This window comes from Camelus ferus, chromosome 22, assembly GCF_009834535.1.
Source record: "Camelus ferus isolate YT-003-E chromosome 22, BCGSAC_Cfer_1.0, whole genome shotgun sequence".
In the NCBI taxonomy this organism is placed as follows: Eukaryota; Metazoa; Chordata; class Mammalia; order Artiodactyla; family Camelidae; genus Camelus; species Camelus ferus.
In genome coordinates, this window is record NC_045717.1 from 17055578 (window position 1) to 17073535 (window position 17958).

Consider the following 17958-nt stretch of genomic DNA (forward strand, 5'->3'; position numbering starts at 1 on the left):
AAAAATAAATAAATAAAGGAGGGGAAGTTATAGCTCAGTGGTAGAGCACATGCTTAGCATGCTTAGAATGCACAGGGTCCTGGGTTCGATTCCTAGTACCTCTATCAAAAATTAAATAAAATAAAATAAAGCTAGTCGCCCCCCTCCCCCCTCAAAAAAGAAAAACTAATAAGGTGGTATTATATAGGGGAGCTTCCATCTCCTGAATGTCAGAAACTTTGCCCTAGAAGCATCTGAACTCTGGGGAGAATCCTTAAGACTGCAGTGGGGTTTCTTTTTGGTTTTTTTCCATCTCTGTGGCAAAAAAAAAAAAAAAATTTACTACTTTAACTATTTTTAAAGTGGACAATTCAGTGGCGTTTAGTACTTTCACCATGTTATGCAACCACTACCCTTATTTAGTTCCAGAATATTTTCATCACCCCATCCCGGTGAGTGGTCACTCCCCATGCTCCATCCCCCTCCAGCCCCTCACAACCACTAACCTGCTTTCTGTCTCTAAGGATTTGCCTGCTCTGGACATTTTGTAGAAGTGGGATTGTGTAATGTGTATGCAGTGTTTACAGGGGGACAAAGCACAGAGGCATGTATATCTATGTATGATGTATACACACATGCACGTACTCATATGTCTGTATGTATGTGAAGGAGCTGGGGTCTCCATCGCTGCCAGCTCCCCAGCTGTGGCTGCATTTGGGTAAGACGGGAGATGGTTCTCGTAGCTCTGCAGTGGTGAGAACATCTTTGCAAGCTTGCAGTGTCAGGCTCTGTCATGTTAGGCTAGACCAGGTTTCTCTGTCTCGGTGTTGCTGACACTTGGGGCCAGATCATTCTTTGCTGTGGGGCTGCCCTGTGCCTCTCAAGGTGTTGAACATCATCTCTGGTCTCCACCCACCAGATGCTGGGAGCACTTGCTCCCTGCAGCCATAACACCGTAAAACATTTCCAGAAACTGCCAAGTATCCCCTGGTGGGGGGATGCAGTCGCCCCCAGGTGTGCACCCCTGTCCTCGACCTCCATGCTGCCTTCACACCCCCTGGGTCCCTTCCAGGGTGACACCTGCTTCCCAAAGCTCTGTGCTCTGCCTGCAGGTGCCTACCGGCCTCCGGGGCCAGGCACTCCTGAAGGTGTGGGGCCACGGCCTGCGGGCGGAGGAGGGCCCCCTCTTCCACAACCAGACTTCGGTGACCGTGGACAGTCGGGGCGCCTCTGTGTTCATCCAGACTGACAAGCCGGTGTACAGGCCCCAGCACCGAGGTGGGCGGCCGGTGCGGGCCGGGGGGAGGGCCAGTCACGGCCTGGAGCTGCCACACGCCTCTCTCCTTTCTTCCAGTGCTAATCAGCATCCTCACCGTCACCCCAGACCTGAGGCCCATCAACGAGAAGGTGAGATCAGCTTCTAAAACTGGGTGCCTGAAACTCACACACCTGGGTCTGCCTGGCCAGGGCCACCATCAGAAACTGGCCTCTCTCCCCTGCCTCTTCCAATTTCTACTTTTATTCCTAGTTTCTTTCTGGGGCTCCATGTTCCCTGGGGGGGACCCAGGTTGGGGGGCATCTTTGTGACAGAGAAAGGCAAGAGTGGTTGTGCTTCCACAAGGGGTACCAGTGGCCCCTGCCAGTGGTCAGCACCCCTCCGTGCCCCGCCATGGCCCCTGATTTGAAATCCTAATAGCCTTGCATTTATTTAATGTTTATTAGAAAGATACTATATAATCACTACTTCAATTGGCAGTAATTTCAAATGTACAGAAAAGTTGGAGGAACAGTACAGATAGCTTCCTGTAGACCCTTCATGGAGTCCAGGGGTCGGCAAACTTCCTGTCAAAGTCCAGGTAGTAAATATATTCGGGCTTGCAGGCCAGAGGGATTCTGGTGCAACTTGAAACTACTCAGCTACAGACAATTCGTGAATGAATAGGCTGGGCTAGGTGCCAATAAAACTTTATTTACACAAGCAGGCAGAGGGCTGGATTTAGCCCAAGGGCCATACTTGGCCAAGTCTTGACCTGAAGCCGTGGTTCTTAAACTGGAGGGGGCAGCAGAGTCACCTGCAGGGCTTGTTCACACACAGATTATTGGGGTCTCCCCAGAATTTTTAATTCAGGAGCTTCGGGGAAGGGGCCCAAGGATCTGTTCAGGTGGAGTCTTCCCTGTTTCTTCCCCAAAAAGTCATTGTTTCCCCTTGGTAATCAGTGAGTAATCTGTGGGGGACGCTCGAGACTGTGGGCACCCTGTTACCAGTCAACGGGCTCATTTGCTACTCTCAGCATCCACAGATGAGTCCAAAATTACGTGAATCAAAACTTGCTCTGATGGTTGCAAAGTGGTGATTTTTCCAACTCTGTGGCTTCTTCTGTATTTATTAGTTGGCATTCTGCTTCAAAGAGGTGCTTTCAGAAGTTGTTGACTGTAAAGGAAGAGATTTAAGTAAACTATACATTTACATAGCAAAGATGGGAGCGTGGTCTGGGACGACTTCAGTTGAGGGAACCGCGATGGGCCACGTGTACGGTGCTTAACCGTGTGCCAGACACGAGCACGCTCTGGCACTTGGGGAACATGACTGAGCAGAGCAGGCTCGGACCCCACCCCCAGAGGGCCCGTATCCTGGAAAATAATCCTGCAAAGTTCCCTGGTGGGTCCCAGCCTAGAGCACAGTTCCGATGGGTACTGTCTCGCTTTTATCATCCCAAGTTTCTGCGCTACTTTTTCATTGCATATTTTAATGCCCGTGTTTTTGATGCATCCTTGCAAACTCCCCTTGGTGCCCATCTTCCTTCTGTCCAAGGAATGCTTCGTACCCAGCCACCCCCTCCTGGTGGATGTTTGCTTGTTTCCAGGTTTTGGCCATTGTCAGGGATGCTGCCCTGACTGTCTTTATGCTCGAACCTTCTTTTCCACTGGCCTGTCCTTCCTCAGGCTCAGTTGGACCCCAGGAGTGGGATACTGGGATCCACGGCCCTGACAGTGTTGAGGTCCTGAATGTGTGTGTTTTTGAGTGGATGGTGCCTGGATGTTGGAGGGGGCTGCCTGCCCACAGCCCTCCCCAGGGAGGGGGGGTTGAGGCTCAGTCACTGGACATCACCCCCTGCCCAGTGTCCAATTTTTGCCAGAAAGGGCTTCACGCAAACGATGGGAGGAAAGGGACCTGGATCTGTATGTGCAGCTGCTTATTTTCCTCTGGAGGTTGGTTGAGGGCCCAAGAAGGCTAAATCTCAGGATGCTGAATTTAAAGTGCAGAGCTTCCTTTGGGCTCAGCATGGACACCCTTGGATGCACAGGGACCGTTGAGCTGATGGGTTGGATCCCATGTTTACAGGGTTAGCCGTGCGTGAGGGCACAATGCTGGGATCAGGAGGCACAGTTGTGCAAAGTAGACTCCACTGGAGAGTTCTGCATCTCGGAATCAGTGTTGACTCTTCACTTCACTTTGTTGATGTTCACTGGGTAGAAGCCAGGCTCTAGGCAGGTGCTGGGAGTTTGGGGAGGAACAGGTGCGTTCCAGGCCTCCTGGAACCTGGCGTGCGCCACCTGCCGAAACAATGCGGTGGCAACCTGGGTGGTCTGCCTGGAGGAGTTGTCCTTAGTTGGGGTGCCGGGGAGTCTGGAAGGGAGGGCAGGGCTGTGATGGGGAGCAAGGAACACAGAGGCCCCAGGTGGGACTCAGCCAGCCTCATTGTCAGTGGCAACTGTATGAGTTTGCTGGCTGATTTAAAGGACAGAAATGTATTCTCCCCCAGTTCTGGAGGCCAGAGGTCTAAGATCAAGGTCTGGGCAGGGCTGGTTCCTTACATGAGCCAGGAGCAGAGGATCTGCTCCAGGTCTCCCTCCTTGGCTTGTCACTGGCCGTCTTCTTCCTTCTGTGTGAGTCTGTGTCCAAATTTCTCTTTCTCATGACACCAGTCCTGATGGATTGGGACCTACGCTAGTGACCTAGTTATTTTAACTAATCACTGCTATAAAGACCCTTCTATACGGTCACATTCTGAGGCACTGAGGGTGAGGATGTCAACATATGAATTTGTGGAGGAGGGGGACGCTGTTCAACCTCTGACAGCACCTGTCCCAAGGGATGAACAGTCAGTGCGCATGGAGGGCTCAGGACTCATGGGAAGGTTTGCTGACCACCTCTGTCTCTGTTGCAGCTGGAAGCCTACGTCCTGGTGAGTGGCCTCCCCCTCCACAGCCTTGGCTCGGGGATAGTTAGCTTGCTGTCTGCAAGATCTGGTCTGTCTTTGCCCACCACCCACTCTCTGGGTTAATCCCTGCTGGCCCCTTCGCCCTACAAGTCTGCGACTGGGTTGAACCCTGGGACAGACCGAACACATGTCTGTCCATCTCTTTGTAGATTTGCACACAGCTCCCTAAACCAGGAGGCAGGTCTGCCCCTCTGTCCCCTTGTCCTCAGACAAGTCCCTTCTACGCCCTGAGCTTCCGTTTGCTCTGTATAAATAGCTGATTTTGGGGTCTGCCCTAGAGAGAGGGCTTGGAAGGTCCCCATGCACGTGGGGCACACATGGGCTGCCCTGAGTTTACGGTGGGTCTGTCCCGCTGCAGGATCCCAGGGGCTCACGGATGATGGAGTGGAGACATTTAGAGCCCTTGTGCTGCGGTAAGTCTCTTTTCCAGTCCTTTCTCCTAATTCCTTCTGCGCTTTGAGGGCTGTACCTTTGGGTGGCAGATGCGAAAAACTTCCTGGGAGAATTGCACGTGCTGTCTGGGCACCTGCAGCTCCTTCACGGCAGCCTTGGACTCTCTGCCACGTTTCTCTGTGCCTAGGATCCAGCTGGGGCTTCTCCCGTAACTCAAGACCTTTCTGGAATATCAGGACTTTGTTTGTTGGCACCCCGACCTTCCTCCCACTGCAGAACTTCCTCCTCCTCCGCCCAGCCTGAGACATTTCTTTTCCAGCGAGGAGTCAGAAGGCTTTGCTTTGGCTGAGAAGCTGGCTTTTTTTCTATCTCTATGACAGTAAGGGCCGTGTAATTGACATCCTTCTGTGCTTTGGCCCTAAAGGAAGCGGAGCCCCATGAGAGGGGAGGTATAGGGGCGATCTGGGGAGACTGAGGACAGCTGTGCACCCTCAACCTGGGAAATGCACAAACATGACAGACCCTGAGTCCTGCCTGGGGGCTCCTGGACCCCGCATGCCTCTGTGAACCAGGGGCCAAGTAGGGGGTCTCTGGCCCATACGTGGGCCATGGTGGATTGTGCCGTGTCACCCATGCCTCTGGGTCCCCTGGCCTGGACTTGATCCTTCCCCATGTCCGCTTACCTCTTCCCAATTCTGAGATCCCTGAGGAGGGCTGCCAAACTGGATCAGGGTTCGTGCAATTCTCCAGCACTGAAGGAATGACTAGCTGGGGAGCGGAGTGGATGAGCTGGGTGGCCCGTCTCCCTGTCTCATCCAGCTCACCACCTGCACCTGGCCTTGGCCTCAGGGCTCCCCCAGGAACTCAAGGTGCAGTCTCTCCCAGCTTCCCCGCCTCAGCCTACGGGAGTGCTGCTTCTGCGCAGACCCCCACCAGCCTGTGGTCTCTGGCTTCCCCGAGAGGCTGCACAGGGCAGGGGGAGGCACAGGGTCCCCGGGGCACCTCTGCCCTGACCTCACCGCCCAATGCCGGGCTCTCTGCACATGCACCTGCCCCAGGATGAGTGGGGCGTCTTTCTTCACCCAGGCATCACCAACATGACCTTCCCCTTGTCCGACCAGCCGGTACTGGGAGAATGGTTCATTTTTGTCGAAATGCAAGGCCATGTGTACAACAAGTCCTTCGAAGTTCAGAAGTATGGTAAGTCGGAGAATCTCAGGTTCTAGATTTTCAGATAGAGGCAGACCACAGCCTCAGTGATGACACGGATGACACGGGGGGAAATGACAGACACCTTATTCACTGAGGGCTCAGTAGGGCCAGGCACCTTGTGGAGGGCTGGGCTTTTGTCATGTCCTTAAAAAAAAAATTGTGATAAAACAGATGACCTTATATGAGTAGAATCATACAGCTTCTGTCTTTTTGTGAGTAGCTTATTTCACTGAGTGTAATGTCTTCAAGATTCATCCCTGTTGCAGCAAGTGTTAGAATGATCTTTCTTTTTAAGGCTGTCATTTTTTTATTCTTTAATCCTCATCCTGAGCCGATGAAGTATCTCCTTTTACAGATGGGGAAACTGAGGCTGAGAGAGCTGTTAAGGAAATTGCTCAAGTAACAAGAGCTGGGGGGTGACCCTGGGCCAGAGCTACGTACTCTGCTTCTGTGCTGAAATTCTCCCTCATGGGGTCAAGGGTTTCTCCCTCTTTGAAGAGGAAGGCCCTGGAAGGACAAGCCGTAGAAGTCAGGGTTATGGGCTGCAAGCACCGGAAGCCTGGTGCAGACTGAGCGGACAAGAGGAAAGGGATTTATAGGCTCGTGCTGTAAGCGCTCAGGACCAGGGTCTTCACGTTTCCTCCATTCTGCTCCCTGGTGTCCATCCCGGGCTGTGCAGGGTGACGAGATGGCTAGACTCGCCCAGGACAGCAGAGAGTGACCCCCTCCAGCCACAGCACCCTCAGAATGCCCCTAGAGGGTCCAGGAACCTGACCACTTGTGCACCCCTGGGATGGGCTGGAATTGGCTGCGCTCAAAGCAGGTGGCCTACGATGAGACATGGCCCCCTGAGGAAAACGGGGTGCTGGTCCCCCAAAGATAGGAAACAGATCTGGTGGGCAAAATCCCCAGAGAGCCGCCTGTGCTCAGCAAAGGGTGATGTGGATTCTCATTGTGTCAGCAGCACAGAGGTCCTGGACTTGACTTTGTGGTCCTCCCTCCCACACCTCTGGTACCTTCTGAGGCCACCCCAGTGATGGAAGTCACCCCACCTCCCTCTTCTCTGCTCTCTCCCTTCAGTGTTGCCAAAGTTTGAGCTGCTTATTGACCCACCGCGGTATATCCAGGACCTGGACACATGTGAGACTGGCACTGTGCAGGCCAGGTGAGACAGAGGCGGCTACTGTGGGAGAGCCCTCCATACCCTCCGTGGGCATGCCCCTCCCCTAGGGCACACTCTCAGGGATGCCCCTCCCTGGACATGCCCCTCCCAGGCTATGCCCCTTCCCTAGGACATGTCCCCCCAAGACATGCCCCTCTCCTAGGACACACCCCCAGGCCATGCCTCTTCCAGGCAGGCTCCCAGCTCCACCCAACTCCCGCCACAGGTTGCACCCACAGTTAGTGGGCTGACCCGAGAGGGATTTCTTGAGGGAGTTGCTCACCTAATGACCAGGCTCTTGACTGAGCCCGACATGACGGTCGACCGGAGGGTGCCAAGAGGTGCTGTCCCTTTCTGGGGCCCCTGGGAGAGCCCTAAGGGGCTCGAGTTCCCCTCCTCCAGCTCTGCCACCTGCCGCAGATTCTGGGGGAGACGTTCTCTAGCAGGTGTCTCCTCCAGCTGTGTTTTAAAATCCAAGGATGTGCTGGATACACACATGGGTTAGTCTAGAAAGTACTATCAAAATTCCAGCCATTATTGTTTTATTCACTGTGGTCTCCCATTTTGCTCCTGTGTCTCAGGTGTAAGGAGGTGTCCGCTCTGCATCAAGCCTGACATACACACATTTAAGTTTCGCCAACATGGTTTTAGTCCCATTCTCCGGGTGAGGAAACTGAGGCTCAGAGAAGTCATATCCCTGGTTCAAAGTTGAAATCCCTGGGCACTTAGTTCCAGGCCTCCCTGGTGTCCACAGTTGCTCCATCCTTTGTGCTGCCCTGCTCTATCCTGTGGCCAGCCCCAGTGGTTGTCTCACATATCCTGCTGTTTCGGATCCAGAGTTCCTCTCTGACCCTTGGTCTCTTTTTCTTTCTTTCTTTTTAAGATTCCTTTTTTAAAAAAAAAATTGAAGTATAGTTGATTTATCATGTTGTGTTAGTTTCAGGTGCTCAATACAGCGATTCAGTTATACACACACACACACACATATAAGTCTGTTCTTTTTCAGATTCTTTTCCCTTATAGGTTATTACAAGATATTGATTGTAGTTCCCTGTGCTATGTAGTAGGCCCTTGGTTTTTTAATCTATTTTACATATAGTAGTGTATATCTGTTAATCTCAAACTCCTAATTTATTTCTCCCTCCCTTTCCCCTTTGGTAACCATAAGTTTGTTTTCTATGTCTGTGAGTTTATTTCTGTTTTGCAGATAAGTTCATTTGTGTCATTTTTTTCAGATTCCACATATGAGCAATATATGTGATATTTGTCTTTCTCTTTCTAACTTACTTCACTTAGTATGATAATCTCTAGGTCCATCCATGTTGTTGCAAATGGCATTATTTCATTCCTTTTATGGCTGAGTAACATTCCATTTGTATATGTATATACCATGTCTTCTTTATCTAGTCACCTGTTTATGGACATTTAGGTTGCTTCCATGTCTTGGCTATTGTAAATAGTGCTGCTATGAACGTTGGGGTGCATGTATCTTCCAATTAGAGTTTCCTCTGGATGTATGCCCAGGAGCGGGATTGCTGGATCATATGGTAATTCTATTTTTAGTTTTTTAAGGAGCCTCTTTAGTGTTTTCCATAGTGGCTGCACCAATTTACATTCCCCTCAACAGTGTAGGAGGGGTCCTTTTTCTCCATACCCTCTTCAGTGTTTATTATTTGTAGACTTTTTAATGGTGGCCATTCTGACCAGCGTGAGGTAATACCTCATTGTACTTTTGATTTGCGTTTCTCTAATAATTAGTGATGTTGAGCATCTTTTCATGTACCTGTTGGCCATATGTATTTCTTTGGAGAAATGTTTATTTAGGTCTTCTGCCCATTTTTTGATTGGGTTGTTTGTTTTTTGATATTGAGCTGTATGAGCTGTTTGTATATTTAGGGAATTAAGTCCTTGTCAGGTGCATCGTTTGCAAATATTTTCTCCCATTCTGTGGGTTGCCTTTTTGTTTATCGTTTCCTTTGCTGTGCAAAAGTTTAATTAGGTCCCATGTGTTTATTTTTGTTTTTATTTCCATTCCTCTCAGAGATGGATCCAAAAAGATATTGCTGCAATTTATGTCCAAGAGTGTTCTGCCTATGCTTTGCTCTAGGAGTTTCAGAGTATCCAGTCTTACATTTAGGTCTTTAATCCATTTTGAGTAGATGGATTTTTCATTTTTGTAGATGGTGTTAGAAAGTGTACTAATTTCAGTCTTTTACATGCAGCCACCCATTTTAGTTTTCCCAGTGCCATTTATAAAAGAGACTGTCCTTGGGTCTCTTTTTCTGTCCAGCATGAGGCTTGGTGGATGATCTGTCCTCTCTCAGGGCTGCAGGGAGGGCTGTAAGGGTGGAATGTGGCATGGGAAGTGTTCCTGTATTAGCCGTTCTGCCAGTGACCACATCCTAGGGGACTTTTGTGAGACTGACCCCTCCCCCGCTGTCCCATGGGGCTCTCCTGCTTGTGAAACTTACTCCCCTCTGTCCTTTTGTTCCAGGTATACCTTTGGGAAACCTGTCTCAGGGACCTTAATGATCAACATGACTGTAAATGGCGTGGGGTACTACAGCCAGGAGGTGGGGCGCCCTGCCCTCAGGACCACCAAGGTGAGGAGCAGGAACCCAAGCTGTCACCTGGTAGGTCCCTTCCCACAGGGCCTGCCCCCACCTTCAGCTCTGTAACGATGATAAAATTCCTGCGGGTCAAACCTAGAGACTTTAGAAAATATAAAAAAAGAAGAAATAAAAGTGATTTCTCCTCCAACAGGCAGACACAACCTCTGTTGATATTTTGCTGTGTTTCTTCCTAGCACAGTGCATGTAAAGTTTAAAAAAAATGCCATACAATTCAAATACCCATATTGAGTGTATGATTCAATAGTTTTTAGAATATTCACAAAGTTGTGCAACCACCACCACCACCATCCAATTATAGAGTATTTCCTCTGTCTCCACAAAATCTCTTATCTTCTTTTGAAATTAATCCTTGTTTCCATCCCCAGCCCCTGACAACCACTTACACAGCTTACGCCTCTATGGATTTCTGGACATTTCATATAAATGCAATCATGCACCATGTGGCCCTTTGTGTCTGGCTTCCTTCCCTCAGCATGAAGATCTCAATGTTTGTCCACCTTGTAGCATGTATCAATGCTTCCTCTCTTTTTACGACTGAGTAATGTTCCATTGTGTGGATGGACCACATTTTGTCTATCCACTCATCAGCTGGTGAACATTTGAGTTGCCTCTACTTTTTGGCTGTTACGGATAATGCTATGAAATTCATGTACAAGTTTTTGTGTGGCCAGATATCTTCACTTCTCTTGGATATGGAATTCCTGTGTTATGTGGTGTGCATTTAAATGAAAATCACCAGAATAAGAATGAGCAAAGGCCATGTGTTCAGAGCTTGCTGTAGCAGGGGAGTCAGCTGCCATCGTTTGTGTTTGGCTGGGACTCAGAGGCAGGTGGAGAAGTGGAAAAGCTTTATAGTCAAAGAAAAGGAAGGCTCCAGGTGTGCTGTGATGGGACGCTTTTGGCGTGGGGCTATCATGGGCGGGTGACTAGAAGCAGGCGTCCAATGTGATTGGTGAAGGGTGCATATTTGGCTTTTCCCAGTTGGTCCAAAGATGGAAGTGGGTGCAAAAATCAGGGAAACTGTTAGTTATTAATCAAGTCCTGGCCATTTGGGGCTGGTTGTTATGGAGATTACTGTTTGGTTGCTATAGAGATAGGGGTATGACTTCCTACAAGTCTGAGTTGTAGATAAAGTCAGCCCTCCGTGTCTGCAGGTTCCGCTTCTGTAGATTCAATTATTCGATTTGCAGTTGGTTGAATCCGTGGATAGGGAACCCGTGGATTGGAACCCGCAGATACGAAGGGCCAGCTGTACGCATTGGCTTCTTTTGCTGGTGACTGTGGACGGGTCCGAATCCTCTTTTTCCGTATTATCTGGCCCTTGTCCGTTTGTGTATTCAGTCTCTCAGTGGTGACCATGGGTTGAGTTGTTTGAGGAACTCACAGATTATTTTCCAAAGCGGCTGCATGATTTTGCATTCCCGTGTGTGTAAAGTTTGATCACCTGGTTTTTGTTTTTCTTCTTCAACTTAACGTTACCTTGTGAGTGGCCTACGATGTAACGTGTGCACACGAGTCCTGGAGATTCTGCGCCTCTGTAGGGCCTCCAACACTGAACCTTGTCAGCACCACCTCCCTCCTGCCTCCACCCGAAGCTGCTTCCTCATCCCTTTGCTGCCTGGGATGTGTCCTTCCTCTCTGTCCTCGCGACTTCTCTTCTGTGGAGTGGACACCCTGGCCCCTCACCTCTTCCGAGGCTGGTGCTGGCGTCCTTGGTGTCCCAGCCGTTCTCCCTGGAGGCTATGCCTGGTGGCCCTTGTCTTAATTTTCTCCTTTATGGAATAATTCACTTCACAGCTGTTTGTGGACTTGGATCATTTGCTAATTATGCAGATAGGGGATATATGGGAGGGTTCCATGCCCCGGGCGCGGGAGGGGAGCCAGTGCTCCAGAGTTCAAATCCCGGCCTCACTATCTGGCCCATGGGGTTGCCTCACCTTCTGCTCAAGGAGCCACCCCTCCTCTTCCTAGGACATGGTCTATGTCCAGCGAGCCATCCAGTCCCAAAGCAGTGACCTATGGCGTAGGTCGGGTGGGTCACTGAGTGTCCCCCTGGCCCTCTAAGCAGCCAGAGAGGCACCTACTCGAGCCCAGTGTTTGAGACTGTCCTTCAGAGCCACTCCATCTCCAGGTGGGCACGACCGTGTGTTTCCTGCCCCCAGATCCACGGCTCCCAGGACTTCAACATCTGCGTGAAGGACATGATCCCGGCCGACGTCCCCGAACACTTCCGGGGCACAGTCAGCATCTGGGCCATGGTGACCAGTGCGGATGGGAGCCAACAGGTGGCCTTTGACGACTCCACACCTGTCCAGAAGCAGCTGGTGGACGTCCGATACTCCAAGGACACCAGGAAGCAGTTTAAGCCGGGTCTGTCCTATGTGGGGAAGGTAAGCCCGGGGCCTGATGCCCAGCGGGGACTGTTGAAATCACTGCCTCCCACCCCAGCTCCCGCCTGAGGACCACTGAAACCACTGCAGTGCATGCCATGGCTCGGCTGCAGACCGCGTGCTTTGCGCCTGCATAACTTTTGCCCTCTTGACACCAAGGGGCTGCTTTGCTGAGCGTGGTGAGAGCTGCTACCCGGGGTGAGAGGCACCGAACGTTCTGCTCCACCTAAAAGCCTGGTTTACTTTATTCCGTATGGTTAGACATTCCGGTACCTAGAGCATTAAACCAAGATGCTCTGTATCCGTTTACTAAATCAGTTCCTCGAAAACAGTGCCTCATTTAATTGGGTTGATTTATCTCTGGATGACCTAACATCCAAGTCCCTAGAAACAGATCCCTGTCTCTAAGACAGACTGATTCAGATCCTCCTTGGGGAGGAGTATTTTGAACAAGCCCCTGCTTCCCTCCCATTCACCCCATCATTTTTGTATACAGTAAAGTTTGAGCTGACCAGAAATCTGAGATCTTTATCTTAATTACTAAACTGGGGCCTCTGGGTTTTAATTGAAATTGTAGGGTGCAAGGCCAGTGGAGCCGACTATCACCCTGGGGGACTCTGGCCATGCCCTCTGACCCCTGCCTCCACCCTGCACCCACACCCTGTGCCCACTTGCCTTCCATGGGTCACCCACAGGATCCTGGTGGTCTGTCCTCATGCTGTGTCCTGGGACTTCCCTTCTCTCCTCCGTGCTGAGGTCTCAGTGGGACTGCCCTCACTGTCCCATGTACAGAGACACAGCTTGTGTGCCCCTGGCTTTGAGGGTCCCAGTTTGAGTAGCAGCTAAGGCTCCGTGTGTCAGAACATGTATGAAGGAGGGGCTCCAGGCTGTCCATTCAGTGAAAGGGGAGTGTTTCACCTACAGCTGAGAAATGATCCACTACCTGCGTTGAAGAATGGAGCTGAAGCTGGTCACACCATTCCCAAATACCTGCACAGTTGAGGGGTGCTCCAGGGTTCTTAAGGAACCACTGACCATATTTCTTTCACAACATCCCCATCTTCTGAACCCCTCACGCTGACCACTTTTCTTACTGCCTGAGCAAGTGAGGTCTAAGAGTCACATGGAACCATCTCTAACACTTCCCACCCCATTCCTACCCTAGGATGCACCAGGCAAATGGCAGCATCTGGTGATTTGTACCTTGTGACTTCTTGGCCAAGTCTAAGGTCATAAAAGTTGCCCACTCTGTTTTCTTCCAAGTGTTTTATAGTTCTAGCCGTTACCTTTAGGTCTCTGATCTGTTTTGAGTTAATTTTGGTATGTGGTGTGAGGTAGGGGTCCTGCTTCATTCTTTGGCATGTGGAGGTCCAGTTGTCCCAGAACCATTTGTTGAAGGAATTATTTTTTCCCCACTGAATGGTCTTGGCAACCTTGTCAAAAATCAATTGACTATAGATGTGTGGGTTTATTTCTGGACTCAATTTGATCCCCTTGGCCTCCATGTCTATCCTTATGCCAATATCACACTGTCTTGATTACTGTTCCTTTGTAGTAAGTTTTGAAATTGGAATGTATGGGTTCTTGGTTCTTCTTTCTCAGGATTGGCTTTTCAGGGCACCTCACAATTCCCTCTGAATTTTAGCCTCAGATTGTTGATTGCTGCAAAGAAGGTGGCTGGGATTCCCGTGGGGCATTGGGTTGGGTCTGTAGATCAGTTTGGGGAGTGTTGCTACCCTCAACTCATTGAATCTTTGGTGACCCCTTCCAGGTGGAGCTGTCCTACCCAGATGGCAGCCCGGCTGAGGGGGTGACAGTCCAGATCAGGGCAGAGCTAACGCCGAAGGACAATATCTACACCACTGAATCTGTTTCCCTTGGTGGGCTGGTGGGGTTTGAAATCCCCTCCATCCCTATGTCAGCTCAGCACGTGTGGCTGGAGGTGGGTGAGTTGCCTAGACCCTTGTGATTCAACCAGCAGGTGGGGACTTGGTGCCTCCCCCAGGCCCGCCCTTGCCATAGGGAGTTCACAGTCTGATGGAGGAAGCTGATTGGGGATCAGATAACCCAGCAATCCTAGAGTGAAGGGGAGCTGAGAAGAGGTGAGGGGATCTGGCTCCTCAAAAGGGATCTTCCAAGTGGACTCCTGACGAGGGGGAGGTTCAGCCAGGCTGCTTCCAGGAAAATGGAACAGCATGTGCAAAGACCCGGAGGTCCACAACCAAGGACACTTGTGGTCACAGTGCTCCCTGTGGGCAACATGTCCTTAAAGATTTTTAATAACCAGAGATCTCCAGGCCACCCAGACTTTTTATCAACTGGCTACAAATTTGAGGGTTCCCACTACCCTACTACCTTACAATTAAAGATTTTTTTTAATGATTGAAAGACATCCCTTAATTTCCATGGTCTTTTAGTGACAACAAACTCCCCAAATGACTACCACTACCAGAATTAGCTGAATAATTTTGTCTTTCATAGATAGCTGACTAAAAATCAGCATTTTCCAAAAATGTTACTTTGATGGAAAGACAGTCGATTTCAGTTACCAAATACTGCTTAGAAAAAGGTTTTTAATTTTTTTTTAAAGATGAACCAACTTTAAACTTTATTTTTAAATTTATGTATATAATTAACATGTAACATTATATTCATTTTGGGTGTTTAGTGTGATGAGTCAGTGTATATATTGTGAAATGATCACCACAAGATGTCCAGTTAGCATCCATAGTTACCATTTTTGTTTCTTGTGATGAGAACCTGTAAGATCTATTCTCTTAGCAACTTTCTCAAATGTACGATGCAACAATGTTAACTATAGTCACCATGTAGCACCGTGACATCCCCAGGACTGAGTTTATAACTGGAAGTTTATATCTTTTGCAGTTACAGTTTTATTATAGCAAAATAATGCAAATTGGAACCAACCAAAGAGAGAGAGATGCATACATAGGGTGAGAGCTGGGAGGGGCCCAAATCTGAAGCTTCCTGTGCTGTCTCTGAGGAGTCGGGACCCATCACCCTCCTGACAATACACACAGAGAACTGCCAGTGGGGATGCTCACTCATGCTTTGGGGTCCCCAGTTTTTATTGGAGTTTCACTGCATAGGCTTGATTGATGAATCATTGGCCCCATTGACAGAACTCAGTCTCCAGCCACCTCCCCTCCCTTGAGGTCAGGTTGCTATCACATCACGTGGCCTCACAGCCCCAACCCTCTAATCCCATGGTTGGTCTTTCTGGCATGGCTGTCCCCATCCTGAATCATCTTGTTAGTACATATTATCAGGACCCACTGTGAATAGCAAAGCCATTCCCATCACTCAGGAGATTCTAGGGGTCTACAGGCTACCAAACATGGGCCAGCTGCTTTATTCTTTATCACACAGAGGTCTTAGCTACCCCATCCCTGCTTTTGGTGTCTCCCTTGTGTTAACCACACTTTTCCAGCAGCAAATGAAGGCAACAGATTCGAACTCCCAAAGGAGTAAGATTAATATAACCACCAGTCCCTAGGGGTTGCAGGGGTTGGTTGGAGAGTTCCAGGTGGAGCTGCATCCAAAGCCTCAGGGATGCTGTTCAGCACAGCTACTCCCTCTCCAGACTGCCATCTCCTCTGAGTTTACATTCTAGGCAGGTTGTTCCCTCCCAGAAGCCACCGGGGCTGCCGGCAAGCCCAAGACATGGGGTTACCTAACATGCTCGTGATGGAACTGTTTTTCAGCGGCCATGTGGGCCACCTGTCCCTGCCTGAGCCAACCCCCAATTCTCTGTGGCCAGTCTTGGACACTTGCTTCCCGTGGAGCTGGAGAGCAATGAACTAGTCACACTGGACCCCATTCTCTGAGAACTGGGGAGGGGGTTCCACAAAGGGAAACTGGAGCACGGGAGGGTCTTGCTGCAGGGCAGGGCAGACAGAAGCACCCAAGAGACCCCCTTCCTACACCAAGCGCCTAGGCCTTGACCAGGTTCTCTGTCTTCTTCAGACCAAGGTGACGGCCCTCAGCGGAAAGCCCGTGGGGAGCCAGTACCTGCCCAGCTATCTCTCCCTCAGCAGCTGGTACTCCCCCAGCCAGTGCTACCTGCAGCTGCAGCCGCCCTCCCGCCCCCTGCAGGTAAGACTTCCAGGTGTGCCCTTCCTCGGCAGGACGGGGTCCAGGAAGCAGCAAGCAGCACGCACGTGCCGCCAGGAGACCTGCACGGGCCCCAGCGGGGCTGATGCTGATGCTGGACGCTGGGCTCCCATCCCTCCAGCAAAGGGGGTATTCAGCAGATTGAATGCCCATGACTTATTTACAATGACCGTTTAGGCCTTGGCCCATGTGATAAACATCACAACTGCCCTCAGGGTGCCATCACTCCCACACCTGAGATAGGACCCCGGCTGTTGGCCCTGGTTCCCCACTGTTTCGAGCTTCTTATGCGAAGGCATCAGAGTCACCCACCAGACACTTGCAGACACCCTGGGTGCAAAGATGAGATGAACTGAGAGCCGGGTCTCCTCTTAGTTCCTCCCGAGTCTTTTACTCCATGATCCTGATTTAAGTAAGATGCGCAGAGATGTGTGTAGAAATATGGATCTGTAAATGCTGCGCAGAAAGTACAGAGAGTTCCCACGTACTCACCTCCCCTGCACACCGTTTCCCTGGTTATTAGCATCTGTTAAAATTGAGGAGCCGTGATCAACACGTGATTATGAACTAAAGTCCACAGTGTTCATCAGGGTTCACCTTGGTGGTGCCCATTTTATGACAGGTGCACAGTGTCACGTTCCCACCATTGCACTGTCATCCAGAATAGTGTCACTTCCCCCCAAATCCTCTGTGCACCACCTTTTCCTCCCTCCACCCACCCCCGACCCCTGGTGACCGCTGAGCTTTTCACCATCTTTATACTTTTGCCATTTCCAGAATATCATAGAGTCAGTGTCGTACAGTGTGTGGCCTTTTCAGACTGACTTCTTTCGCTTAGCAATTTGCATCGAATTTCTCCTCTGTGTCTTTTCATGACTTGAGAGCTCCTTTCATTTTCGTGGTGAATAATACTGCATTGGATGCTTTGGAGAAACTGTGGTTTGTTTGCTCGCCTGTTGGACAGTATATATATATATATATATATGTATGTTTTATAAAAAGCAATCCATTAACCCTCCTTATTGACAGTGCGGAGGGTTGAGCCTGGCGGCCATGGGTGGTGACAGGCTTGCCAGCATTGCTTCTAATGGAAACCACTTGCTGGGGTCTCCCAGGCCCTACCCGCCCCATAAATCTTAGATACTCCCTCTCTGAGAGCGCTGCCCAGACCCGAGGCCACGAGGGGCCCCCGGGATGCAGCTCAGAGGAACTGAGGCGCCAGGCTGCCTGTCCCCGAGTCTTAGTGGCCCTCCGTGGGGGTTATGTGAATGAGAAACTCCGAGATCATGCCCAGCTTGGCTGAACATGCTGTTCTTGTTTTAATGCTGTTCACCAGTGGTGCAGCGTGGGGATGCTGGCATTGGCCGCCTTCCCATGGGAGCAGGAAGGAGTCCTGTGTCCCAGCTGCCAGCTGCAGTTCCCAGGAGGTGAGGACTTGGCTGGGCCACTCAGACTTTCCTCTCGGAGAGACACCTCCATCCTGCTTGAGTCAGGTCAGCAGGCTCCAGCTCCCCGACCCCCTGCCCCAGACTGTCATCGAGGGGCCCAAGGTGTGACCTCAGGGCATTGAGACAAGAGTGGCTTGGTCTACTCCAGGCTCTGTGTTGGGGCCTTCTCCTCTTCCTCCAGCACCAAAAGACATGAAGGGAGGAGTTGCTCTGTAAATGGAGGCTGTCACCCCAATTTTTAGGGTTGCTCTAATGCTACAAGGTAGTTCATGAGAAGAAGAAAAAGGTTGGTACTCTTTCCTTCTTTCTTCCAACATCTCAGACAGAAGGGGACTTTTGTTTGGATGTTGTTATGAGGAGGATATTTACAAATTTAGAGAGAAA

The 17958-nt window shown here is 50.3% G+C and overlaps 1 protein-coding gene across 3 annotated transcripts in view; it reads left to right on the forward strand.

Moving 5' to 3' along the window:
• Positions 1-17958, forward strand: part of CPAMD8 (C3 and PZP like alpha-2-macroglobulin domain containing 8) — a 76070-nt gene that overhangs the window by 9023 nt on the left and 49089 nt on the right. For all 3 annotated transcript variants that reach the window (XR_004314295.1, XM_032465347.1, XM_032465348.1), the window contains exons 4-13: positions 1092-1257; positions 1334-1386; positions 4149-4166; positions 4561-4615; positions 5682-5795; positions 6888-6972; positions 9464-9572; positions 11765-11992; positions 13764-13934; positions 15980-16108. Coding sequence is in view for 2 of the 3 variants with exons in the window: in XM_032465347.1 (XP_032321238.1) it covers positions 1092-1257; positions 1334-1386; positions 4149-4166; positions 4561-4615; positions 5682-5795; positions 6888-6972; positions 9464-9572; positions 11765-11992; positions 13764-13934; positions 15980-16108 (1128 nt within the window). In the remaining variant the exon portion in view is untranslated. The remainder of the gene's footprint in view (positions 1-1091; positions 1258-1333; positions 1387-4148; positions 4167-4560; positions 4616-5681; positions 5796-6887; positions 6973-9463; positions 9573-11764; positions 11993-13763; positions 13935-15979; positions 16109-17958) is intronic.